The 26,778-nt window shown below is 38.2% G+C and overlaps 5 protein-coding genes across 9 annotated transcripts; 2 read left to right on the top strand and 3 right to left on the bottom strand.

Moving 5' to 3' along the window:
• Positions 1 to 10,839: 10,839 nt before the first annotated feature.
• On the bottom strand, positions 10,840 to 15,308 carry LOC137720865 (pentatricopeptide repeat-containing protein At4g38010). Its single transcript, XM_068459977.2, has 3 exons — positions 13,198 to 15,308; positions 11,506 to 12,773; positions 10,840 to 11,395 (listed from the first exon to the last, which is right to left on the bottom strand). The coding sequence occupies exon 1, from the start codon at positions 14,979 to 14,981 to the stop codon at positions 13,206 to 13,208; it is 1,776 nt and encodes a 591-aa protein (XP_068316078.2). The 5' UTR covers positions 14,982 to 15,308; the 3' UTR covers positions 10,840 to 11,395; positions 11,506 to 12,773; positions 13,198 to 13,205.
• On the top strand, positions 10,912 to 13,013 carry LOC137720864 (Pyridoxal phosphate (PLP)-dependent transferases superfamily protein). The gene has a single exon (XM_068459976.2). It carries the CDS (start codon positions 10,912 to 10,914, stop codon positions 12,832 to 12,834), a length of 1,923 nt encoding a protein of 640 aa, XP_068316077.2. The 3' UTR covers positions 12,835 to 13,013.
• Positions 15,309 to 17,604: 2,296 nt separating the features above from the next.
• LOC137720973 (transcription factor TCP19) lies at positions 17,605 to 19,306 on the bottom strand. 4 transcript variants are annotated; one of them, XM_088692389.1, is made up of 2 exons: positions 19,257 to 19,306; positions 17,605 to 18,932 (listed from the first exon to the last, which is right to left on the bottom strand). In XM_088692389.1, exon 2 carries the CDS (start codon positions 18,901 to 18,903, stop codon positions 17,806 to 17,808), a length of 1,098 nt encoding a protein of 365 aa, XP_088548515.1. In that variant the 5' UTR covers positions 18,904 to 18,932; positions 19,257 to 19,306; the 3' UTR covers positions 17,605 to 17,805. The 4 variants fall into 4 exon arrangements, with proteins under 4 accessions (XP_088548515.1, XP_088548514.1, XP_088548511.1 ...); XM_088692388.1 differs by having other exon boundaries at positions 19,098 to 19,297; XM_088692385.1 differs by having other exon boundaries at positions 17,605 to 19,004; positions 19,098 to 19,297.
• A 1,440-nt stretch (positions 19,307 to 20,746) lies between these two features.
• On the top strand, positions 20,747 to 22,296 carry LOC137719518 (peroxidase 66-like). The gene is made up of 3 exons (XM_068458563.2): positions 20,747 to 21,062; positions 21,322 to 21,510; positions 21,594 to 22,296. The coding sequence occupies exons 1-3, from the start codon at positions 20,751 to 20,753 to the stop codon at positions 22,155 to 22,157; spliced, it is 1,065 nt and encodes a 354-aa protein (XP_068314664.2). The 5' UTR covers positions 20,747 to 20,750; the 3' UTR covers positions 22,158 to 22,296.
• Positions 22,297 to 23,662: 1,366 nt separating this feature from the next.
• LOC137721337 (2-oxoglutarate (2OG) and Fe(II)-dependent oxygenase superfamily protein) lies at positions 23,663 to 25,208 on the bottom strand. 2 transcript variants are annotated; one of them, XM_088692394.1, is made up of 4 exons: positions 25,041 to 25,208; positions 24,556 to 24,797; positions 24,059 to 24,275; positions 23,663 to 23,895 (listed from the first exon to the last, which is right to left on the bottom strand). In XM_088692394.1, the coding sequence occupies exons 1-4, from the start codon at positions 25,182 to 25,184 to the stop codon at positions 23,773 to 23,775; spliced, it is 726 nt and encodes a 241-aa protein (XP_088548520.1). In that variant the 5' UTR covers positions 25,185 to 25,208; the 3' UTR covers positions 23,663 to 23,772. The 2 variants fall into 2 exon arrangements, with proteins under 2 accessions (XP_088548520.1, XP_068316538.1); XM_068460437.2 differs by having other exon boundaries at positions 24,556 to 24,803; positions 25,041 to 25,207.
• Between the last annotated feature and the right edge of the window lie 1,570 nt (positions 25,209 to 26,778).

Raw genomic sequence — 26,778 nt, forward strand, 5'->3', positions numbered from 1 at the left:
CTGCCAAAGGAGAGTTGCCCTGTGATTGCTTTAGCTTAATGAACTTTGCAGCCTGATCATGCTGCGGAGATGAAATACATACGATGCTATAAGGTATAATAGCCAAGATCGACAATTTGAAATACGTAAGTGTTTTGTACATAACTGGTACAGCTATGGTGATTTTATTTTGGGCTAACTACGATGCTATAAGGTATAATAGCCATATCCTCTTTTTTACGATTTTTTTCATAATACTAATGAATATCGTAATTCTCTTAAAATATATAGTTGGTACATTTATTTATGGGGGTGTGCTTGTTAGACGAAGTCAACGTGAATGTTATCACCGCACCTTGAGGAGTTGATTTAGTTCAAACTCTTATCCTTTCAGCCATTCCTAGTTTATAGGATTTGTTTTTTTTTTAAATACCTGTTGTAATCTAAGCTGCGCAGATAGCTTTCTGTTTGTATTTTTAAACTTTCAAAACTTCCTTGTATCTAGGTTTTTCAAACCCATGCTGTAACTTTGGATTATTATAAATACATGCATCCCAGTATTGATGGGTATGCAATTGAAGTGAAATCCTCAGCGTACTTAAGTTTTACAGTGCTAATGTGTTATCCACGCACTTCTTTTTATTTCTCACACACCTCTTATCAATTTCTATCATTTTATCTTCTTCAATTCATTTGATCCGACAATCGAAAATTAAAAAAGTGTGTGATAAGTAAAAATTGGTGTGTGGATATCACATCCCTTCTGTATGTACCTAATGTTTTACCTTGTGAGTTGTGACTAAGCACGCAAAGTTGCTTTTACCATGTGGGTTTTGCACAATGCAAGAGCACATGCGTACTGAAATAGTGTGATTATTGTGGGTGGAAGCCATACAAACAAGCAATGAACATTTCCTACTGAAACAGTTTTGTAGAAAAGATTTCTACAGCTACTCTGACATGCACCAGGGTAGGTGTACTACTAGACAAATGAAGACACTTTTTCAAAGTGAATGAATTTTGGAGACTTTAAAGTCGATTGTTGTCAATTATTTCAAAGATCTTTTCTCCTTTCGCATAACGACGACAACTATGGAGAATCTACCTCACCTTTTCCCTGGTCTTATTGGTGAAGATTTACTTGTCCTAAATGTGGAAGTCACCGATGATGAGATTAAAGCTTGTATGTTTGCTATTGGTGGACTCAAGGCCCCTGGACCTGATGGTATCCCTGCTAGATTCTATCAAAAATTTTGGCATCTTTGTGGCAAGGATGTTTGTGATATGGTTAAGGTTTGTTTCAATACAACTCAACTCCCTGACAACATTAATAACACCTTCATCTCGTTGATTCCTAAGGTTGATAACCCTACAAGCATGACACAGTTGAGGCCTATTAGTCTGTGTTCTACGCTTTACAAGGTCATCTACAAAATTTTGGTGGGTAAATTGAGACCGCTTCTCCATAAACTTGTTAGCCCTACTCAAGTGAGCTTCGTCCCGGGTAGGCAAATTATTGATAATGTCATTACTGCTCAAGAAATCCTCCATAAGTACAGAAACACCAAAGGTAAAAAAGGGTTCATTGCTTGGAAAATTGACCTTTCCAAAGCTTATGATCGTCTTCAGTGGAGTTTTATTAGAGATGTTCTTTGGGAGATTGGGCTAAGAGGGAAAATTTTGGAACTCACCATGCAATGCGTTACCACAGTCAACTACCAAGCCATTGTTAATGGTGAACTCACTGATTCTTTCTCCCCACAATGTGGAATCAGACAGGGAGATCCCCTTTCCCCCTATTTATTTGTGCTTTGCATGGAAAAACTATCTCATATCATTAATGGATGCATCACTACTAAGAAATGGAAGCCAGTTAAGCTATCTAGCAATGGGTCTCCTGTCTCTCACCTCTTTTTTGCGGATGATCTTATTTTGTTTGCGGAAGCCTCCTCAACTCAAGCCAGATTATTGAAGGATTGCCTTGATATTTTTTGTGCCGTGTCTGGTCAGCAGGTGAATTTTGATAAATCATGTATCTACTGCTCTCCTAATATCTCTCGAAGTAAGGTTATGGAAATTGCCAACATCTGTGGTTCTCCTCTCACTTCTGACTTAGGACACTACTTGGGTGTTCCGTTACTGCATTCTAGAGTCAATAAAGAGACGTATGGAAACATTGTGGAAAAAGTTCAACGTCGACTTTCTGCTTGGAAGAGCAATACTCTCTCTATGGCAGGTAGGCTTGTCTACCTACAATCAGTTGCCTTAGCTATTCCAATCTACTCAATGCAATCTACTCGCCTCCCAGTTTCCATATGCGATAAAATTGATAAGTTGAACAAGAATTTCTTATGGGATCACACTAAGGATAATTCCAAGGTTCACCTTGTTAAGTGGGAGACAGTATCCACGCCTAAATTTATGGGTGGTTTAGGATTGAAAGATACCCATGTTATGAACCAAGCCCTCCTTGCTAAAACTGGTTGGAAACTTATGCAAAGAGACCCGGGCCTCTGGGCACAAGTTTTGAAGGGAAAATATCTCAAGCACTACGACATGGTGGGTGCTTGCTCTGCTAAGTTCACTAATTGTTCTCATACTTGGCGTGGAATCCTCTTTGGTGCCCAAATCCTTCCTAATGGTATGAGATGGAGAGTCAGATCTGGAAGCCAAATTCATTTTTGGAAAGACAACTGGCTTGAGAGTGGCGTTCTCGAAAATTTTGCTACCATCCCTCTTTCAGCTGACATGCTTGAATGGACTGTTGATGACTTCCTTATTGATGCTGGTTGGAATGTAGATTTGTTATACTCCTGCCTTCCCCCTGATATTGTGGAACATATTTTCAGTTTACATGTTGGAATTACGAATCATAGGGAAGATAAGGTAATTTGGAGCCTCACCAACTCTGGAACCTTCTCCGTGAAAACTGCTTATCTCTCTCTCTTTGGCGATGATGATATCATTCCTTGGAAATGGAACTTCATTTGGAAACTCAAGCTCCCACCCAAATTAGTGACTTTTCTTTGGACTATTGGTCATGGGAAAATTCTCACCAATATGCAGAGAGCTAGAAGAGGTTTTACTAATAACCCGTATTGTCCAATCTGCTCGAATATTGAGGAATCAATGGATCATATTTTCAGGTCTTGTAGGCATTCCCCTTCCTTTTGGAATGGTGTTGGAATCCCTCCTGAAGTTGCCCATTCCTTTGCTTTTGATTTTCAGAGTTGGATGGCCATCAATCTTAGGACACACTGTTCTACCATACACGGTTTACCCTGGAACCTTATCTTTGCTTCAACTCTCTGGTATTGCTGGAAAGGGAGGAACAATCTTGTCTTCAATGATGGTCAACAACCGTCTGTCTCACCCCAGAAGTTCATTTTTCAATTTGCAAGGGATTGGTATGTTGCCAACAAGTGTTCTTCTAGTAAGCCTCCTAGACAAATCATCTCAATCCATTGGATCCACCCGCCAATTGGTAGATATAAAATCAATACAGATGGGAGTTGTAATGACCCACTTAGGCACATAAGTGCTGGAGGTTTGATTCGCAATTCTGAAGGGGATTGGATTAAGGGATTTGCTGCTAATTTGGGCAGAGGAACCATCATGGAAGCTGAGCTTTGGGGTGTTTTCATGGGACTTTCTATAGCTTGGGAGGAGGGATGCAGGGATGTGATCCTTGAATGTGATTCTTGGGATGCTGTCATTTTGATCCAAAATCCTATTCTGGATTTGCACCCGCTCTACAACCTCATTGTTGACTGCAAAGAAGCCATCGGAAAAGATTGGAGATGTGAAGTCACTCATATCTATAGAGAAATTAATGCCTCAGCTGATCACATGGCTGACTTGGGTCATGGGCTATCCCTAGGCCTTCATGTTTTTGTTTCTCCTCCTACCACTGCTAGTAATTTTCTAGTTTCAGACTCTATTGGCAGGGCCCTTCCTAGGGCTGTTCTTGCCTGACTTTTGTTGTTTGCTTGCCGGGCTTTGCCCTCCGTTGTACCAAAAAAAAAAGTAAGGTTGTTTAAGGAAAGAAGGTAAATTAACTGATAGTTTAGGGTGATATTTGGTCATAGCCGGATACCCCCACTCCTGGAAGCGTTATATGGGGCTGTCAGCTGTGATATTATGTTCCACTTTCATTCCATCTTTCTGAAAATGTCGTTCTCGAAGACTTTACGGTCGTTCTTTTCACAATTTTTCAAATATGTACAGAGCTTTTTAATGTCCTGTAATCTTTTCAAAACCCTACTTCTCTGTAATGATCATGTAGAAGCTGTATTGATTGATACATAAATGTTCACTGCTGTCTGGAGATAAGAACTGGTAGAAGAGAACTCGTGAAGAACATGACAGACGTTTTTGCAGCTGCTTTCTTCCACTTCTGACCTTAAAACAAAGGAACAAAAAAACTGCTTTTTTGTATGGGATATCACATGGCAAAGAGAGGTTAAGACCCTTTGCTCTAAAATCTTATGATTAGGTTGTCCGACTGTTCATATTCGGCCTATGGAGCTGTCTTGTACGAGTCAGGCCCTCGTAAGACCAAAGGGAAAAGGCTAAATATTTAAAATGTTCCTAGATTTGTATAATCAATAGAAATGGTTTATGAAATTCAAAATCAATATAAATGGTTTATGAGATTGTCTACCATTCATGATTTTGATCATTCTGTTAAAAACTTTTTGGACAATTATTAAAACTTCGTAATTCAATTGATTCTTAACCAAATTCGATTCATAATATATCAAAATGAAGATAGGAAAGTGTAGAACAAGATTATACCTATTTGGAAGCTCAATGGTTGCCAGAGATGTAGGAAAATAGCCTGAAAGGTGAGGGAAAACTGGAAAATTAGTCGGAAACTGGGTAAACTTTAAACGTTCATAACTTCTTCAATACTCAACGAAATTGAGTGATTCAAAAACGAAAATCACACTTCTCAATGAGACGAAGATAATGGTGCCTTTTTCGACAGCTAACTCGCATTGGTTTGGCCGGAAAACGGCTCAAAAGTTCTAGTTAGCCACTTTCAAGCCATTTTCCAGCCAAACCACGGCGATTTAGCCGTCAGGAAAAGTACCATTATCTTCGTCTCATCGAGAAATATGATTTTCATTTTTGAATCACTCGATTTGGTTGACCATTGAAGAAGTTATGAACGTTTAAAGTATACCCAGTTTCCTGCGAGTTTTTCAGTTTTATCGCGAACCAGTCACTTTTCAGACTATTTTTTGGCCATCTATGGCAACCATTAGGCTTCCAAATAGGTATAATCTTGTTCTACACTTTCCTATCTTCATTTTGATATATTATGAGTAGAATTTGGTTAAGAATCGATTGAATTACGAAGCTTTAAAAATTGTGCAAAGAGTTTTTAACGGAATGACCAAAATCATAGATGGCATGGATGGTAGACAATCTCAAAGACCATTTATATTTTGAATCTTATGGACCATTTCTATTGATTATGCAAATCTCATTGGTCATTTTGGATATTTAGCCAAGGGAAAGTAAAGAGAGAATATTGCCCCTCAAAAATTCGAATTTAAGTCCATAAATCATAGGTTCCAAGCAATAAAAAATGGGCTTGGATGAGTTCGAGCTTAATTTTTTTATTTGTTGATAGAAGCTATATGCAGATGACGAGTAATTGAACACAGATTCTAAATTCGAGCTTCGGTTTGACTAGGGAAAATCTTATTCGTTAAGTGTAAGCAATAGCTTCATGAATGAACATTAAGGCGTGTAGCTATCAAAAATGAAAGCTCATGTTAGAAGGTCAAGAAAACCACATGATCTCAACCGTTTGCCCTAATTCAGGGTGATAGTATAGACTAATATAAATCCAAATGCGTGAACATTAACTTGTAATAAAAATTAAGGGGCCGTAGCAATTTGGTTTTCAGTTTTCAATTATGATTTTTTTTAAAACTGTAAACTAAAATTATATTTGATAACTATTTTCAGTTTCAAAAAAAAATGAAAACCAAAATGTGAAAAATTAAAAGAATTGAAAGACGTATGATATTAAAATTAGATGAAAACCATATACAATATACTTTAATTATTAGGAAGCCCATTAAATAAAGGTTATTATATTCTTGATCACATTTAGAATATGTATGTATGCATTAGCAAACTACCCAACGATCCTTATAACATTTCAAATAGTAATTGGATAAAGCTTTCTTTCTAAATATATTAATGTTCTTACTTTATTTTTATATACGTTAGAAGCAACGAATATATTAAAACCGTATTTATATGTTTATATATGTATAGAAGCAATGAATATTAGAGTGATACTTATATACCTTGTGGCCCAATGTTGAGCATTAGCAAGCTACCTAGACTCGTTGATTATATATATACACATACAAATAATACTGAAGAAGAGATAGAAATTAAAATTTATTTCAAATACAATAATGAATGTTCTTAACCAATGGATTTGTAAATCCTGATAATAAACTATCTAAACTTGAAATTGAGATCAACAATATTAACTATTTTCGTATAAAATTATATTTCCTATGGTCGAAAGAGTGTCAATATTGTTTCTTTTGAGACATACAAACTACTCAAAGCGCATATGATTTTTTCTGTTTACATATGAGATTTTTTTTAACAAAAAAAAAAAAAAAAATACATATGAGATTTTGTTTGTGACAGAGTCAACAAGTGAGATTTAGTAAAATCTTGCATGCTTAACTTAAACTAGAGACACACACAAATACAAACACAAACACACAAACACAGGTGTGGGGTGTGAACCGTGTGATGTGATCAATCGAAAGGTTGTTGTTTCTTTATCTTTAACTTTTATCTTTTTCTCTTTTGCTTTTTCAGCATTCCAAGACACCAATCAAGGACAGTGCAACTGTGCAACTGCAATCTACTGATTTTCTCTTTGTTGACTTCCTGTTTTTTATAATTTAGAGCAGCTCCAATGGGAGCTCCTGCTCGAGAGACGGGCTCCGGAACAGGGTTGGATTGCCCGAGGGAGGAAGTCCAGCGTTGGCTGGCGAGGGAGCCCGAGCAGCCTCGAGTACCAGGCCCGTTGATTAGTGTCAGCTAGAGCTTCTAAAGGCAATCTGACGTGGGCTGACGTCAGGACGACGTCTCCACACTTTTTGAGGGCCACAGAGGTTGCTACTGCTATTCGGGGCTGCCGCGGCGCTGGTGAGCCTGAGCTCGCTTCAAGGCGGCCATGAGAGCATTAGAGATGGGGGGCTCCATGTCGGGACTCATGTTTTGGGCAGTGGGCAACCGCTCCAGAGCCACACTGAAGCAGAGCTCCAGAGCTCGGCATTGCAAAGGGTGGGAGGAATTGGGGTGAGATTTGATGCATGCTTGGCGGAGGAAGCCGGTGGGGGAGGACAAAAGGGTTCCGTCGACCCGCTTCGACAGAGACAAAGGCAGCAGCAGCAAATGAAATCAACGGTGGAGATGCAACGGTTAAGACAAGTTTTGTGAAAAAAAAACTATTATTTTATAAATAAAAAAATACTAATTATTTTTTAAATAAAAAATACTATTATTTTTTAAATAAAAAATACTATTATTTTATTGCCTATTGTCAGGGTTATTCAAGTGCAACGGTGGCGATGCAAAAGGCAGTTACTGACATATTGTTCACTAAGGACAGTTACTGTTCATTAGGTGGATTGAATAGTGAATAGCCTGAGGGGAGGGCTTTCACGCTGGAGTTGCTCTTAGGGATTTCTCCTCACTTTGTATGTATTAAGGACATACCTTGGCTCATATGCTCCAGTTTTTAGCCCATAATTAAACCTAAAATTATATCTAATATTCCAACCATTATTGAGAAAATTAACTTAATTGCCAACTAAAGTTTGTTGAGTTAGTAAGAATCATTTTTTTGGGTAGACTAAGGTCTAAGTTTGAGTTTCACTATCGACAATCTCTTTTGTTACACAACATGTAAAAATAAAAAGAATTCTCAACGAGGCTTATGATATGCTATGATTCTGAAATGAAATAACCTTCTCTCTCTCTCAACTTTATGTAGATGTCAGTTTTTTCTAATCATTTCTTGCTTGAAAATGATGTTTTTGGAAAATTAGTGGCATTGTACCCATTCAATTTTGGACCGCTGATATTAGATAGAGATAGAGTGGCTTGAAATAATGATGTTGATTGCTGACACCAATATTATCTCTTTCCTGTAAAAACATTTTTTTTATAAAAATACTAATGAAAATGATTTGAAAACTTTAACTTTTAATGATAATGATAAAATAAAGATTAAAGTAAATAGTATCAGGATTGATTTTTTAATGTAAAATTATGATTTTTCGTTAAAGTGAATAGTACCGGAAACTTTTCGTTAAAGTTCTATTTTTTTTATCCTCATTCCCAAGAGAGGGGAAAGGGATCCTCTCTGGATCCCTTTCCACCTAGTTCAGAATCTGAATTGTTAAAATTTGATTCAATAGCTACAGACAGAGAACTCTTCAAAAGTATAATAATTGTAACCCTTGGATCAAATTTTAACGATCAGATTTCCAAACTAGGTGGAAAGGGATACAGAGACGATCCTCACCGAATCCTCTTTGTGAGGATCCTGAGGATCCTCCGATCAAATATGTTCATCGTACATTGTGTGATCAGTTTTCGTCAGGTATTGTTTATATTTAATTTTAAATAATAAAAAAAATTACAATAATTTCTAATCACATAATGTACGATTAACGAATATAATTTGAAGATACCTATAATCCTCACAAAGAGGATCCGTGAAGGATCCTCATTCCTCATTTCTATCCACATTCACAAACAATATCAAATTATTTATTAGTTGCACATGTATTTCAGATTAGTTGATCAAGATAATGTGCTCGTCCAGTTGCATTTGAGCTCAAATCCCAATTACAATATTTCAAACTATCGATAACATATAAAAAAGAAAAAAAAAATTTATCCAAAATGATTCCCGAACCAGTATAACTTCTCATTTTGGTCTATGAAATTTAAAATCGAAAAAAATGGTCTCGAGATTGTCACCATCAATCATTTTTTTGTTTTCTTGAGAATTTTCATTTAAAATGAGGGTATTTTTGTCAATCAAACCCTTCCCTTGAACTAGTAGTTTTTTCAATTTAACGAAGATTTTTTAACAAAATAACTAAAATGATTAACTGTGTACAATCTCAAGAACCACTTCTATCGATTTTAAATCTCAAATATCAAAATGAAGAGTTAGGCCAATGTGATAAACTATTTTGGTTAAAAAGTCCAAAAAAAAATTATTAATTAGAAAAATCATACCCTTCACAATTGATGAAGACATTGAAGTGAACAGCTTTTAAATGTAAAGTTTATCCCCAATTATTTTCAAAAATTAAGATAGAATCTCTTCTACTAAAGTCATCAGATCAAAAGATTCAGAATTTTAAAATTTCATCTAACAGTTAAAAATTATTATAATTTTTAAGAGGAAGAAACAGTTGGACCTCCAAAATTAAGACGGCTATTGCATTTCTGGCAACAATCAACAGAAAGAAGCAAATTGAGACAGTTGGAGCCTTTAAGAAATAATAAATAAATTGGCACGCAATCACATCCGAGTCTGCGGCATGCAAAATTTGCCAGGAGGATATTTGTGAAGGATTCTGAAGATTCTCTAATCACATTCTATTCTCATACATTATAGGGTTAGAAATTTTGTTTTTTATATATTGTGTAGTCAGAAATTATTGTAAATTTTTTATTTAAAATTGAATATAAACAGTACCTGACAAAAACTGACTACAATATAAAATGTACAATAAACGGATGTGATTAAATAATCCTGAAATTCTTACAAAAAAGATCCGGCGAGGATCCTCTCTCCAAAATTTGGACATCGGCACAATCTATGAAAGTTAAAAGAATTATTCAAACTTAAGGCTTAAGCAAGTTGGAAGAATTCATAGAGATTACAGAAGCAATGTTGGGCACACCGATGATGCCGGCCACAAAGGTAAAAACAGCCCTTTTGCCTTCCACTTTTGCCTCTTGCTTTTTCTGCCCGAGTCCGCCTTTCACAAAAAGACATACATTACACTTCTAGAAGGCTCACCATAATGCACGTTTAGAGGGCTCGTTATAATGCACTGATATATGATTACTACTGTTCATCATGATCATACCGATGCACGCCTTGTTGACTAAATGACGGGTTCATATGAAGTCGTTAGGGTTAGTTGAAGTGATGAGTGAAAGTTGAGTAACAAATTAGAATTAAGATAGGTTAAGTATTCGATTCAGTAAGTGTAACAAAAAAAAAAGTGACCAGTTGAGACCAAATCCCTTGGGTCATAATGATCTTATGCACGCCTTGTTGACAAAATGATGGGTGCAGATAAAGTCGTTAGGGTTAGTCAAAGTGGTGAGTAAAAGTTGGGTAACATATTAGAATTAAGATAGGTTCATCATTCAATTCAGTCCAATGTAACAGAAAAAAAAGTGACTGGTTGAGATCAAATCCCTTAGGGTTAGTTTAAGTGGTGCCCACCAAAAGTTGAGTAACGGGTTAGAATTAATACAGGTTTTAATCCCTTCAATGTATCAAAAAGAAAATGAATTGTCTAAATCAATTGAACATTGTGACGGAGTACACGCTAGTTCAAGAATCAAGAGCGGCAAAACTAATAAGAAGGTTTAACTGGTTTAGCATGAAATTAACTAGAGAAAATGTCAACTAAGCCACCTGGTTAAGCAGAGTTTTTAAAGTGTAAGGACCTGTTCAAACTAAAACATGTAAGACAAAGTAAACTTCTGTACTTTTTTCCAACCATAAAACAGTTCTTATAAATACAAACAATAGCAGATGACTAAATCAGAACAAAAAACAGAAACCACAGGAGCAAAACACACTTTATCAAAATTGTTGAGAGAGAGAGAGGGAGAGAGATGCAGACACCTTGCTGGAAAGAGGTCACAGAAGTATGCCTCAGTGGCTGCTGCCCCACCCCTTTGCAGAAGCTGTCAGCGCATCACCACCGCCCCATGTCCAATTCCGGAAGCACTTCTGCAGCTTGTCGCCGCGACTTTGCAGCCGCGACTTCATCATCTATATTCCCAAACACGGTGTTCACCAACCACGAGTCTCTCCCGTCTTTGCACGAGTCCTTCACTGACTTCACCAATGTTTATCCCAAATACCATGAGACCGCGGAAGTTGATCGGATACGAGCTAAAGAGTACTACCATCTCTCACAGTCAAACCATACCTGCCTTGATTACATTGGCATCGGCCTCTTCTCCTCTTCTCAGCTGCACAATCACGAATCCTCTTCTCAAGTAAGTTCGGATTTCCCCTTCTTTAGTTTGTCGTACAAGACGGGGAGTTTGAAGACGCAGCTGCTTCATGGCGGCCGGGAATCAGAGCTGGAATCTGCAATGAGAAACAGGATTATGGATTTTCTTAACATATCAGAAAATGATTACAGCATGGTTTTCACTGCCAACAGAACATCGGCTTTTAAACTTGTGGCGGAATCTTACCCGTTCAAAACTTGTAGGAAGCTGCTGACGGTGTATGATTACGAGAGTGAGGCAGTGGAAGGGATGATTAACAGCTCCGAAAAGAGAGGAGCCAAAGTCATGTCGGCGGAGTTTTCATGGCCCCGGCTGAGGATTCAGTCGGCCAAGTTGAGGAAGACGGTTGTAAGCAAGAGGAAGAAGAAGAAGAAAAGGGGTCTTTTCGTGTTTCCGGTACATTCTAGGATAACAGGCTCCAGGTATCCTTACATATGGATGACCATGGCGCAGGAGAACGGGTGGCACGTCTTGGTTGATGCTTGTGCATTAGGACCAAAAGATATGGACAGCTTCGGCCTCTCTCTCTTTCAACCCGATTTCCTCATTTCTTCCTTCTACAAGATTTGTGGGGAAAACCCTTCAGGCTTTGCGTGCCTCTTTGTCAAGAAATCTGCTGTTTCGGTCCTAGAAGTTTCCACGAGCACAGGAATTGTAAATCTTGTCCCGGCAAAGCAATTGCTTCAAATAGCAGGGGATTCTTCCAGTACCGACACAGAGCTTGAGCAGATATCCAGACTTGGCATGCAGCTAGATGCATTAGGCACGGCAAGTTCTTTCTCCGGTCTGATATCCAATCAGTCAACACAGACAAGAAGACTGAAGCAAGAACGGTCTGAGAGAGCTGAAGAAGCTGCAAACTGGGGAGAAATCGAAATATCTTCAGAGTTCGAGGGAACAGAAATACATGCCAATATAATGAAGGACGAGAATTCCAGAAGCAGCGGTAATGGGAACCTAGAGGTTGTATGCAGGGGACTGGATCAAGTGGATTCACTGGGGCTAATGGTGATCACTAACAGGGCAAGGTACCTGATCAATTGGCTGGTGAGCTCATTGAGAAAGCTTAAGCATCCTAACAGCGAGGGAATTCCTTTGGTAAAAATCTATGGGCCAAAGATCAAATTCGATAGGGGACCAGCTCTGGCATTCAATGTATATGATTGGAAAGGAGAGAAGGTCGAGCCTGTTCTCGTACAGAAACTTGCCGACAGGAACAATATTTCTCTTAGCTATGGATTCTTACACCACATCTGGTTCTCGGATAAGTATGCTGAAGAGAAAGGGAGAATCCTGGAGAAAAGAGAAAGCGGAGCGAAGGGAACGGATGCTAACAAGTCCAAGACGAAACCTGATCTAGGAATTACCGTGGTTACAGCCGCACTCGGATTCTTGGCCAACTTTGAAGATGTATACAGGCTTTGGACTTTTGTTGCACAGTTCCTGGATGCAGACTTTGTGGAGAAGGAGAGATGGAGATATACAGCTCTTAATCAGAAAACAGTTGAAGTTTAAGTAAAAATATATATCTGTATCTATATCTATACATTTGTTTATTCTATTTGGTCCTGAAAGTGTAGAAAATTAAACATCATTGTAGACAAGATTCTGTACATATGGAATTTTAACTGTCAGGGGAAAACAAATGTTTCATTCTTTCACAGAAAGAGTTTCAGAACCTTTCCATTTCAAAAGAGTTTCAGAACCTTTCATAATTGGCTTGTTATGTAGTCTCATATTTTGCTTCCTAAATCTAATCCTTGCAAAATTTCAAGTTTATACAGGAATATTCTTCATATCATTGAATACCCGCTCTAGGTCACTTCCTAAAGTATCAGAATTTATAACATAAAGAAAGAGAAAAATGATAGTAAATACCTATCTTATCAGGAATGGATGGGAAAAATCCCTTCAAGATAGACTTGTTTAGCAAGGATATTCAATAGTATATGGATATCGTCCTTTCGAGGGTGGCTGGTATCTCCAACTACAAATTCATGAGCCTTACCATCGACCGCTATAACACTCGATCCGGGGGACTTCTGTATTCCTTCCTTCTTCATCAACTTCCTTACCCTTGTTACATCCCCCCATCTTCTATTTGTGGCATATATGTTTGATAGAAGCACGTAAGCCCCACTATCTTGCGACTTAAGTTTCAGGAGACGGTCTAATATTTCTTGAGAGAGCTCAACGTCACCTACGGCCTTGCAAGCACTCAGGAGAGCTCCCCATATCAGCACATCTGGTTGCATGGGCATCGTGTTTATCAACTCCCGAGCTTCACCCAGGAGTCCAGCCCTACAGAGCAGATCAACCATGCATCCATAGTGTTCTAACTTTGGGGAAAGATTGTAAGGTTGGCTTATCATCTGATAAAAGTACCGACAGCCTGCATCAACCAAACCAGCATGGCAGCAGGCAGTCAAAATGGCTAGAAATGTCACTGCATTCGGTCTAGGTCCAGATCGAGTCATTTCTTCAAATTTTTTCAGCGCTTCGTGCCCATGTCCGTGCATTGCTAAACCACCTAACAATGCATTCCATGTAGAGACATTCCCACAACGCAATTCATCGAAAGTTTGCAATGCCATCTGTATACAGCCACACTTCGCATACATGTCAATCAGAGATGTTCCAATATGGACATCCCACTGGATACCCTTACGATCAATATACTCATGCACCCATCTTCCATAATCAAGAGCCCCAAGACTGGCACAAGCCGAAAGCACACTAGCAAGTATAATTTTATCAGGCTCGATGCCTAAACTTTGCATATCGCAGAACAACTCTAATGACTCTCTTGCACGTTTACACTGCACCAATCCACTTATCATGCTCGTCCAAGATACAATATCCCTTTCAGGAAGCTCATCAAAAAATTTCTTTGCATCGCATAAACTCTCACACTTTACATACATATCCAAGACAGCATTGCCTACCACCAAATCCGTCCCCAACGAGCGCTTAAGGATCAATCCATGAATCACCTTCCCCACACTCAAATACCCCATCCGCCCGCAAGCCACAAGCACACTAACAAAAGTTGCCACATTCGGCTTCACATCCATCCTCGAAAACAAAGACATAGCCTCATCAAACAATCCCGACTTCACATGCCCGGATATCAAGCCAGTCCAAGACACCACATCTCTCTCAGGCATCTCATCAAACACCTTGACCGCACTACCACAATCCCCACAAACGCTATAGAAATGTACAAGTGAGTTCTGCACATAAACATCACATTGAAAACCCATCTTCACAACCACCCCATGAACCTGCCTGCCCTCTCCCTTCCCCGAAAACTTCACACAAGATTTCATAACCGCCGAGATGGTAAACATATCCGGTGAAAACCCATCTCTCACTATCCTTCTAAATGCCAAATAGGCCGCCCGCGGCGCGTCTCCGCTCGCACAGCCGGAGATCAACAAGTTGAACGGAAACGAGCTATCGCGCCAATCAACTTGTTTCAAAAAATCACAAGCGTAATCAACAGAAGTAACTGATTTTCCAAGAAATCCAACGACGCTGCTTGCAACCAAGTCATTGGAAGCTAGCCCAGAAGCTAAAATCTGTGCATGGATTTGCTTGAAACTCCGGAAGCCACTGCATTTATTGATCAAATCTAAGAGAACCCATTTCGTAGAATTCATAGTCTAATCCAATCAGCTAAACAAAGTTTGTTTTGATAAGTACGGGAAGCTCCATCGGAACCAGAAACCGATATCCAAGCTTACGACTTTGTGAAGGAGGGACTTGAGAGCGCGATTTCAGAACTGGAAAAAAGGAAGAAGGAGAACTGGGCATTTGCGGAGTGACATAAACTCTATGAAGTATCCAACTTTATTGTAGTTTTAGAGAGTTTGAAACGCCGGAGTTGGGATCGGCCGACCCTGCTTTGCGACAGAGTGCCGCTTTCATTGTTTTGCTTTAAATTTGGCACCAGTTGGTTGGAGTCTAAACGACTACTTATTCGAACCATGTAGACGTCGCCTCACCGTGGTGTTTTTCCCTTGGCTTTTTAGGTTACTTCATGGGATTTGTTATCGATACTCCGACTTTTAAATAATTCGACTTCTTATTTATTAAATTGACAAGTTAAGAAAAAATTATATTTCTTCAATTCAATCATAATCATATGTATTTCATACCGTTGGTTTTTTGGGCCTTTTGAAGAAAAATTGTAAATGTATTATTCCAAACTCACTGTTTCGTCTATATTGTTTTAAGGTGGTGATTTTCCGCACTTTCAATTTTTTTCATGTATTTCTCCTATTAGTTTTGTTTTGATCAAATATCATATGTGATGTTAATTTCGTTATAATTGATCACTTAATCACCTTTTAAAAAGTAAACTTATCTTAATATTATCTACGCATAAAACTCTGACATCAATCATTCATCTTCAAAGGAGCGTGGTAAGTGCTCGAAAATGGGTGGTTGGTATGATAAAGGGATTATGGTAGGAGTGCTAAAACGAGTCTACCCTTGAAAAATCGATTACAAATCATAAAAATTACGATCAACTAGTATTTCTCTCATATTATAAGTGAGAAGTCTCATTTCATATCACTTTAAAAATAAATAAAAAAAATTGAAAAAGCCTTTTGAATAATGGAATCTCCAAATCCAACCAGTGCCTTTTGAGTACACATGTTCTAGGCTTTTCCAGGCGCACATACATCATGCATGCTATGGACTTGATACGTTTATGAGCCCGTTTGGTAAAATTTAAATCGGCCTTTTAGATGTGCACTGACCCAACCCGTTTACCTCGTCTAATAAATTGGGTGAGGAGCCCAACAATATTACAACCAGAAGAGCCTAATATGCAAGGGTTTAGCCCTTTTTTGTTAGAAGAGATTTTTCAGTAAGCCGGAATATGATCTGGTACATTAAGCGACATAATTCAATTGGTTAGAAATTCAAAGGATACCAAATACATACTTATTTGATACTATGAATGTAGAAAAAAGTCCAAATAAAATACAAAAAGGAAAAACTGTGTATTTTTTTATACCCAATAAGTTTTGAACTTTTGAGTATTCGTTCTTATATTCCCAATACCATACTATATGTGTCTATTTACTAAAGTTTTCCAACGATGTCAAACGCACGCTTGTTTAATCCCATAAATAGTCCAAATACACTCCAAAGAGAAAACTATGTATTTTTTTAAACCTAATAAGCTTTTGATATTTTAAATACTTATTTTTAACATCTTAGTAACATATTATATTTTTTTTATTTGTTTAAATTTTATGTTCTCGCCATACTAAAAAAATTTCGTTTATTACCTCATTTACATTACTATATTCCTTCTTCTGAATTGAAATTAAAAATTTTTGAAATGAAAAATTGAAAAAGGACGGGACAGCCTGGACTCCTAGAACGACGGGAAGGGACCATCACGAGGGAGAGATTTTTCAATGTGACTAGTACATAGAATGATACATTATATGTTATTATATAAATTGTGAAATATATATGCTATAAAATTAATAATTTAAAAAATAAAATTTTCCACAGCTTCTATTAAGACAAACGATGCATCACTTGTATTCGCGTCATAATTAAAAAAATTTCACCACGTGTCGGCGTTAGAACAGAACAGAACGAGAAGGATCCGCATTCCTATGGACATTTGGCCCTATCCTATGACCCCACTTCATGGCCCACACTGAACCACTCGGCTTGATCCACGCCCCACCTCAACTTTCTAGTGTGGTCCCATCGTACTTGCACGTATACAACTCAAACCACATGCAACTATTTTCTTTTACAATAGATATTTTTTTAGGATAAATAAGAACTTCATTAATAATATCCAAATCATACTTAGACAATTTAATAACTAGTTTTGTAGCACCAGGATATTTCAGTTTATACTCCTACCTATTATCTGAATGCACCAAGAAAAATGTACGATCTAACAAGGCTACTACAAAGTATTTACTTATGGACGGACAAACACTTCTATTCTAGTTCACGCATGTAAACAAAAAAAACCCAAACAATGACCTTCGAAAAAAATACTCGACAAAGAAAAAAGAGGCCTCACATGCAACATAAACTTAAACTTCCATCACAGACTCATTGTGAATAAGGTCCATCAGCCACAACGGAGTAGTTATTATATGAGTGGTAAAAAATAATTTTACAAAACAACCCTCTCTTTACTTGTTTTATAATATTCGGTATACTGAACCGTATTCAGATACACTCGTAAAAGTCTCTTCTTTTACAGTAATCGTCAATTTGCTTGTTACATATAAATTATTGAACAATCTCCATTTAATTTGATCAGAAATGCAACTTGAACCTAAGGCCAAAAGTAGAAGCAAAAGCCAAGAAGGACCGTTGGGTCTAAACAAAAACAGAATGGCTTCTTTGGTGCATTGCTAAAAGGGCCTAAACCCTCTAATAGTCTGAAAAAAAAATACCCCAACTAGAAATTAGTTGACTAAAAACTCCAAATCAAGATTCTGAGCATGGCGTTTGTGAATTTGCAGCCTGCCCCATTAACTGAAGCTCCCTCTTATCATAAACCTCCAACGAAAAATCCTTCAGCATCTGAGTGGAGGCGCTCGGTGGAGCAGTGGCGGCGGATGCAGCAGCACTAGTCCCCGGGGCCGAGTCCAAACTGTGTCCCAAACTAGAAGAGCAGCTCCCACCACCACCCGTGGCTGCGCCGCTCGAAATTGAACACGAAGAGGCCTGCAACTGCCCATCTCCACCGCCAACGCTGCCAACTTGAACCGCCGCTGGAAAGGCCGAGACGAAATTGGACATGGCTCTGGGTTGAAAATTGAAAATCGGCGCCGTGGAATCCGCCGTCGGAATAGCCCAGAGCTGAGGCTGGTTCTGAATCGTCCCGGAGTTCGGAAACATGAAGACAGGCCTAGCCGCGCCGGTTCCTCCAATTGGCCACATAGGCACCAAGCCACCGCCACCACCGCCGTAAATCATTGGTGCTATGGGTGCCAACCCGCTAGACTGGTCGTGCACGTCATCGAACTCACCCAGGGACCCTCTCATCTTCTTTCTCTTCTTAGGTATTTCAGTAACTTCACCGTTGGGTCTCGCTGGCGAAGTTGTTGGTATCTTTAGAGTGCCGCCGACCGAAACGGCGATAGCGGGGATGGTGCCTGAGCCGGTGGCTTGAATGATAGCAGGCTCGGCGTGCTCCAGCAGCCACCTAATGGTTTCACCGTCGGACTTGTGGCCGAGTTCCCGGGTCAGTTGAAAAATCCTGGCCGCACACGTGGCGGGCATTCGGATCCTCCGGCCCCGGCCCTCCACCTTTGTGTGGCGGTCCTTCGACGACCTCCTAGCCGGTTTCGGTGCCGTAGAAACGGGCACCGGAACAATCCCCATGGACAGAGATCCCTGCTGGTCTAACTGTTGCACTGGGTCCGCCAGCTCTTCTTTCATCATCAGCGCCGTCGCCGGAAGGTTTTGCTCCGGAGTATTCGCCACCGATGGGCTGGACCCTGAGGTGGCGGTGTTGTTACTGTAGCTACCGCGTTCAAGCTCGTTGCTTTCTTCAAGGCTCTGCCTTTGAGTCGACTTCATCTTCTTCACCAAAAAACTAACCCAAAAATCTGCCGGAGTTCAAGAATCTCAGAAAAATTGAACAACCCAGAAAAACCCAGATGGAAAAACACAAAATCAAGCTGAAAAAAAGGAGAAAATTTCAAGAATTTAGAAGCAGGAAAAATCTGGGTTAGCTGCTGAAACAGAGCAAGAACAAAGGATGATTTTCTTACTGGGATTTTGAATCTCTGTTCATACTTCGGTGGAGGATTAGATTAGATAAGATTAATGAACTAATTACGGAAAGAAAAATCAAATAATTTGAACAGTTATGAAACTTAGAAGGAACAGAAAAAAGAGAGGGAAGAGAGGGAGAGAGAGTGGAAACAAACCCTAGAGAGATAGAATCAGAAGAGCCCCCACTTATCCTCTTTTTTCCCCTTTAGGGACCCTCCCGGAACGATTTATTTATTTACAGGGGAAGGGGATCCGATCAACGGTTCTTAGAGTTGCGCACACATCATGGACCACGGAGATGCTGACACGTTGATGAGCCTTGTTTTGTGAGTTCCGTACCTTCAGATTAGGGATTGCATGGAGATGAGCACCTGCAGAGTCGTTCATTTTGATGAAAACGATTTGTACAAATAAGAACATGCCACGTAATTATCAAGAACACTCAAATCACACGCCTAACAAATTGTGACTTTTTTTTTTTTTGGATTTGCCTTAATATTTTGAAGGCTTTTAGTCAAAATGGTGTACTCATATTGGATTAACTCACCACCTTAATTCCATAATCAATCGGTTTTTTTGTGAAAATTTTTATTAAATAAGAACCAAAATGACAAAAATATTTTTAATTTAAAATACAATGAACCAAAATGATCTGACAAAAATTGAGAGTATTTTTGTCATTTTGTTCTTATATAATGGAGATTTTTCATAAAATGACCAAAATGATTAGTAGTGGACAAACTCAGAGAACTTTACATCTCACAATCTTAGAAATCATTTTCGCTAAAAAACCTATTTTGAATTGCCTTAATATTTAACAATCACACAAGGATTAATTGGTAAGAAAATAATTTGAAAATAAGAGAATTTAATCAAATCACGTGAAAAATGAGATAGAAATACGAGACAAATTAACCTGTATGCCAAAATCTATCCACATCGAGTGCCAATAAAATTATCAAAATAGATAATACAATTTTCTAAGAGTCCGAATACATGTGGTTTGGTCACTTAAAAAGCCAAAATTCATTTAAGGCCACTCAACTAATGTCTTTGTCTTGGTAGATTATTGTATTTGTACAATCATATATAAAGTATAAAACATAAGGAGATGTGATCATGCGACTGATAATGGTGAGTCGACTAAAATAAAAGGTTAGTGGTTCAAATGAGTAGCCATCCAGCTTGTCTGGATGGGTACAACTATGAATTTTTGTTCGATATAAACAAATAAATTTGAAGTAACTTCACCCTCCTTCATATCTTATTTGCAGTAGTACTACGAAATTGTTGTACATTATTCCCACTTTCTCACCAACCGCAAGCACAACCAACCTGATAGATACAAGCCAACAATAGCCTGATCATACTTTAACAATATTCAAATATGAAATTTGCTTCTTTTAGAATAATCTTCAAGTTTAATCCATTCAACAAAACGTTGGTCCTCCAAGGACCAAGAACAACAGCTTAGGTGGATATGCTTGGTTTCAAAGCACAGTACATGGCCAAAAGCAGGGTCAAAGTTCTAGTACTTCACGTTCACTATATTACAATGCAGGCTGTTTCTCTATTGAGTAACTTAAAAGTACGATCAACATCCATATAACATATATACATGAAATGCTGAAAATATATATACACGTATAATGATCCTATATATAAAATTTATATCAGCACCTTCAAAATATCTAAACCCTAGTTCCTACCTCTCATTTGTCCCAGAGAAAATGGCTGTGTTTGCACCAAAAACAATCTTCTTCTTCTTCCTCCATGCATTACTGTTACTGCTTTCAACTAGGTTTTCACGGTCAAAAGCAGCGCTCAGTGCTCAGTACTATGATCAAACGTGTCCACAAGCTGAGAAAATTATATTACAAGCGGTGTATAATGCTTCCATGCATGACCCTAAAGTCCCAGCTCGTATCTTAAGGATGTTCTTCCATGATTGTTTCATAAGAGTACAGTCTCTCTCTCTCTCTCTCTCTCTCTCTCTCTGTCTCACACACACACACACACTCTTAAATTATCCCCTATATTGCCTACATAACATCCCTTATCCCGTAGAGCTATGTGGTCATTACTTGGTCACTATACATGCAATATTATTGCACTATGTTATTCTCCTCCATGAACAGTAGAGCGGAATCCCTGTTAAGAAGCTTGTCTATATATCGTATAAATTTTTTGTAGAATTAATTTATGTTTCTTATTGGTTAGGGATGCGATGCGTCGTTGCTGCTAGACTCCACCGCAGGAAACCAAGCAGAGAAAGACGGCCCTCCCAATATCTCAGTCCGATCATTCTACGTGATTGACGATGCCAAAGCCAAGCTAGAAGCCGCATGTCCACACACTGTTTCTTGTGCTGATATCGTCAGCATTGCTGCGAGAGATGTAGTGATCATGGTACGTATGCACTTAAGTTCTCACGTTGCCATACAAATGCTTAACGTATAAGAAACTGATGTACGTACGATCATTTTTGTCAGTCCGGAGGTCCGTTTTGGAATGTGCTAAAAGGGAGGAAAGACGGAAGGGTGTCGAGAGCTAATGAGACCATCAACTTACCAGCTCCAACTTTCAACGTGTCCCAATTGATTCAAAGCTTTGCTAAGAGAGGTTTAGGTGTTACAGATTTGGTTGCTCTATCTGGCGGCCACACTCTAGGGTTCTCACATTGTTCTTCATTTGAATCCCGGCTTCGAAATTTTAGTTCAGTGCACGACGTCGACCCAACCATGAACAAAGAACTTGCTCAGAAGCTAAGAACCAAATGCTCTAAGCCAAACAGGGATAGCACTGCCGGAGAGTTGTTGGACTCAACTTCCTCAACTTTTGATAACAATTACTACAAGCAATTGGTGGCAGGTAAGGGCGTGTTTGGATCGGATCAAGCGTTGTTTAGCGATTACAGGACTAGATGGATTGTTGAGTCGTTCGCCAAGGATCAAAGTGCGTTCTTCAAAGAGTTTGCAGCTTCAATGGTAAATCTTGGAAATGTTGGGGTGATTGAGGATGGTGAAGTGAGACTGAATTGCCGTTTGGTGAATTGATCGGAATCATCTGATCGCAAGAGAGTGATTGATCAAAGATTTTCATTTTTATTGTTTACAATTTGTTCCCGATTTAAATCTCTAATGTAACTTTGATAACTTTGATCTCGTCTTGAGAATAAAATCTATTTTCCTCGTACAGTTGGTTTCTGCACACACATCAACACTTTTTTCCTTCCCTTGCACAGCCGTGTTTAATCATATCCGTTTTTTCGTGTTGTCAAGTCAATTTATTTTCCGATCAAACCACGGGATGCCTTTTCGATCTGTTGACGATCCTGCCTTCTCTCTTCCCTTTCAACAACACTCATCAGTCCAGAAGAAATTCTCATAGTATCTACTCTCACAATTTTGAGCTGTGGAATAAAACTAACAGCTTGATATCATTGTGCCGGTTGTAAACATCCTTTCGGCCCTGGTCAGCCGTTCCAAGATCTTCGGTTTACACCAAGGACGCAAGGAGTGTCAAATACCATGCGGACTCCGGAATCTCAATGTCTTGCCCACAGGTAACCGGAGCAGCAGCCATGCACCGTGAAGGCTGCTCACCCACGGTGGTCTCTTACAGCAATTATATTCACTCTTCGGACCACAGGTATTTCAAACAATCTACTCTCTAACTTCCCAAACTTCTTTACAAACCACTATGTTTTCTCAATAAAGCACATGTCGTGGACCCGAAAAAGCACGAAAATGAAAGAGAATTTGCTAACGGATTGGGTCTTCTCAACCCAACCAAGGCAGTTGTTCCTGAGTGAGTTTTTTGATGCATCTGAGAAAGATTACATCGACCATCTGTGCAAGCAAAGCTACAACACAACCACAGTAAGAAAAATTCCGGGTGACAGAAGTTTTTGTAGGACCACAAAACCCGGTAAGGCATGGACCTCAACTATCCCTCTTTTGCTCTAGCTATAGAAGATGGTCATAAGGTCAAGGGAAAATTTCATGACTTGCATATGTTAGCAAACCCAAGACAACCTACAATGTTAGGATTGATATGCCTGATGTTAAAGTGGAACCATGTGTACTTTCACTCACAGATGTTAAAGACAAGAAATCGTTCTGTGTAGAGGTCAACAGAACACACATAACTCAGGTTCTATTATATGGAGAAATGAAGATGGAGTGAGATCTCCACTAGTAATCTACAATGTGCTTCCATCTGTATTCTTTACCAATCCGACACAGAAAACAAAGATCATCAACCCATCGGACACATATATCACCAGGCGAGAGAAGTTCTTTCCTACCTCACTAAAATAAGAAGCAAAGAAAACTGTGCCTATGTTGCCCCACAGAAGTCTAGAAGTATGATGCTCTGGTTCTATCATCTCTTAATGTAGTAAGAAACCAGCAATAATGTTTCTTCTATAGTAAAAAACGTACTCAGTTAAGGAAAAAAAGGGTATCCGGATCCTTTATTTACATTTTTTTCCTTTTTGCTACTAGATTTTGATATGTATCAAGTGTCTACTCCAAGTAATATCTTCAGAACAAAGAAATTCAGATGAAAAATGAAGCGGTGTCACGAAGATAATACACATTTCCGTTACTATATGTTTTTGGTTGAGTAACCTTAAGAAGGTTTTCAGCTTATACACGTAACAAAACATCAAGCAAATACTACATCCGAACGAAATACATACTTGATACCCTTTGTAACGTTTCGGGCTTCATGCAGCAAGCATTTGTCCCCGTGAATGTGCAGAAGAGCCATTCCTTCAGTGGGAGGCACCTACAGAATTTCACGGATTGACAGTCAATGCCATATTCCATATAAACACTACTGCAAAACTAATTCAAGAAAGAAACAAGATTTTACATCAAGTTGAACATAAAAATGAAACTGAATAGTAGAGAATAAAAGCATTATGGTACATGACGAAAACATAACTCACCTCTGCCACAACACTATTCCTTGAACCATAGAAAACTGTTTCTCCTCCAACCAGAGGCTCTGAGGAAGAATCCTTAAGACTGCTCGTATCACTTTTAGCTTTTGGTTTGAAACCGCCACCACTTAAGTATATTAGCAAAGTATAATGGGTGCGTTTTCCGTCACCAAGATCATTACTTTCATCAATATGCCTTCCAAAGCGCTGACCAGCCTTGTACCTGAAAACACATTGCAACCGAAAATTAAGTTTCCAGGTGCACAGAACAACAAAAAACAGCACATTCTTTTGTAAAATAGAGAAGCATTTCTATGCGAACAAGTGACAGGGCGTTCTTTAACAAATCGAATCAGATAATTCTTTGCAACAATCCAATCAAATGTACCCAATTTGTAGGATCAAAAGGTTGAGTTTTCTATACATGGGGTCAGTTCACACTTCACAATTACAAAAAGTTTTCAAACTTGTTCAACAAAATTAACAAAATGAACTTCACCAACCTATAGAATCTGATATTCGGGTTTAATCCAACAGCGGTCCTCCCTCGAATTTTAATGTCAGAAAACAATTTGTTAAGACCAGACTCCCATATTGTATCTGCAAGAACAGTATCATTCACAGAGATTCTATCATTGTCTCTGTACGCTTCGCCTTTCGTCGGGCCAAGACTCCCTTGGTGAACAAATCCAATAGACTCTGCAGCTTTAACGAAAGCATTTGATTCTGCAGAAGTCAGGAAATTCTGCACCTGAAAATACCTTAACTCACTCAATTAACCATTAACAGACCACCATTACACCATAATCTTCACCAAGATCAAATTTTGATCCCAATTTTAATATTTACTCAAATAATTAATTAAACCCAAAATATTGTTCATGCATCTGAGAAGAACCCATATGTCAAAAAAAATTGAATTTTTCAAAAAAAAAAAAAAAAAAACAGATGCAAGATTTTTGAAATAAAAATGGAATGGGATTCTTACAGTAAAAAGATGGGTATCTTTGAGAGGAGTTATCTGAAGATATTTCTTTGGTTTAATGGACGGCCAATTGGACGTCTTCTCGGAATCTGCTTCTCCTCTCCGGTCTGCCATTTTCCGCTTGTTTGTTGTTCGTGTTTCAGCCATTCGATGCCTTTCTTTCGCTTTCTCGCTTCCTCCGTTTTATGGGTTTTATGGCCCATTTCCTCATGTCTAGGCCCACCGATTCCTTACTAGTTATGGGCTGAGCCATCATGTACTCTTTTGAAAAGGGAATTTTTATTGTTAAGGAATTTGCCTATTCTATTATAATATGATGAGAAAATTATAGCAATGATCTTTCAATTTTAACTCAATTAGATTAAAAGTTTATTAACTAAAAATTTATGACTATTGATTCCTTAACTCATCAAAACGTGCAGTTATAGTTCTTTTCGTCAATTTTGTTAGAACTTTCATCAAAATGAATCAGATGTCATGCATATGAAGTTGAATCATGAGGTTAATATGGAAAATTAAATGAGAAAAATTGTAGCAATGATCCATTAATTTTAACCTAATTGGAGAAATGGTCTATCAACTTTAACTCAATTGGAGCAATGATCTCTCAACTTGAACCCAATTATAGCAACGGTCATTCCAACATGACTCATTTTTACATAATTCTGACGGAGTTAACGAAAATGACCATAGCTGCACGTTTTGATGAGTTAAGGGACCAATGACCGTGCATTTTTAGTTAAGGGACTATTACTCCAATTGGATTTAAATTAAGGGACTATTGCTACAATTTCTCTAACATATTATATATAAGAAATTATTATCGAGACTCTAAAATTTAATCGTGCGCTCTAACGTTTTACAATTAAAAAGAAAAATACTCTTGTAAAAAATGAAAATTTTTAATGACGATTATATGGACCTAACTAATGTATTATAATCTTTTTTATACTTGCAATTTTGAGGGATGAGGTATTCAATCACAAAACATGAGACCTGTGATTGCTAACTAAGAGCTTGTTTTTAAGTGTTTTTAAAATGATTGAAAACAATTTTGGTAAAATTGATTTTGGATTCTAAAAGTACTTTAAGTGCTTTAGAAGCATCAATAATGTGTTTATTGCAAAAAAATACTTGTGTTTTCCTAAAATTCACATGAATTTTTTACTAAAAATTAGTATAAAAAATATCTTTACCACAAACATTTTTAATCATTTGAATCTACTTTCAAATGAGTCCTTATTGAGCTACAAACACTTTTCAAGTCTTGTTCTTCTCGTAATATCTCCTTCCTTATTTTCACGTGGTTATCTAAACCATGGATTTGCTAGAGAATAAGCTGGTTAATTAACCTGCACACGTACAATGGCTGCAAATTCTACATTTTATATTATTACTTGCGCCGATGCCATTGATTGAAGGGACTTGATTGAAATCTTGCTGCAAATTGTAGATATCTACCAGTACCTCATAAATATTAGATAATGATAATTGCTTATAAAAATATTGAGCTTGTTAGAGAGACTCAGGTTGGGCAATGGATCAGCAATAAAACTCATCTCACTATAGATTTGTCGAATATTACATTCACAATCAGGCTGTAACATCAGACGGCAATACTAAATCACTTCATCAAGATACTGTGGACTATTTTTCTTCCTCTTTATTCTTTCCTTTTCCACCAATATAGCAAAGAAAGCCGCCTTTCCATATGCCTTTTGAATATATAACTACGAATAAA

Source organism: Pyrus communis, chromosome 1, assembly GCF_041283825.1.
Source record: "Pyrus communis isolate YQ-2024b chromosome 1, ASM4128382v1, whole genome shotgun sequence".
Taxonomy (NCBI): domain Eukaryota; kingdom Viridiplantae; phylum Streptophyta; class Magnoliopsida; order Rosales; family Rosaceae; genus Pyrus; species Pyrus communis.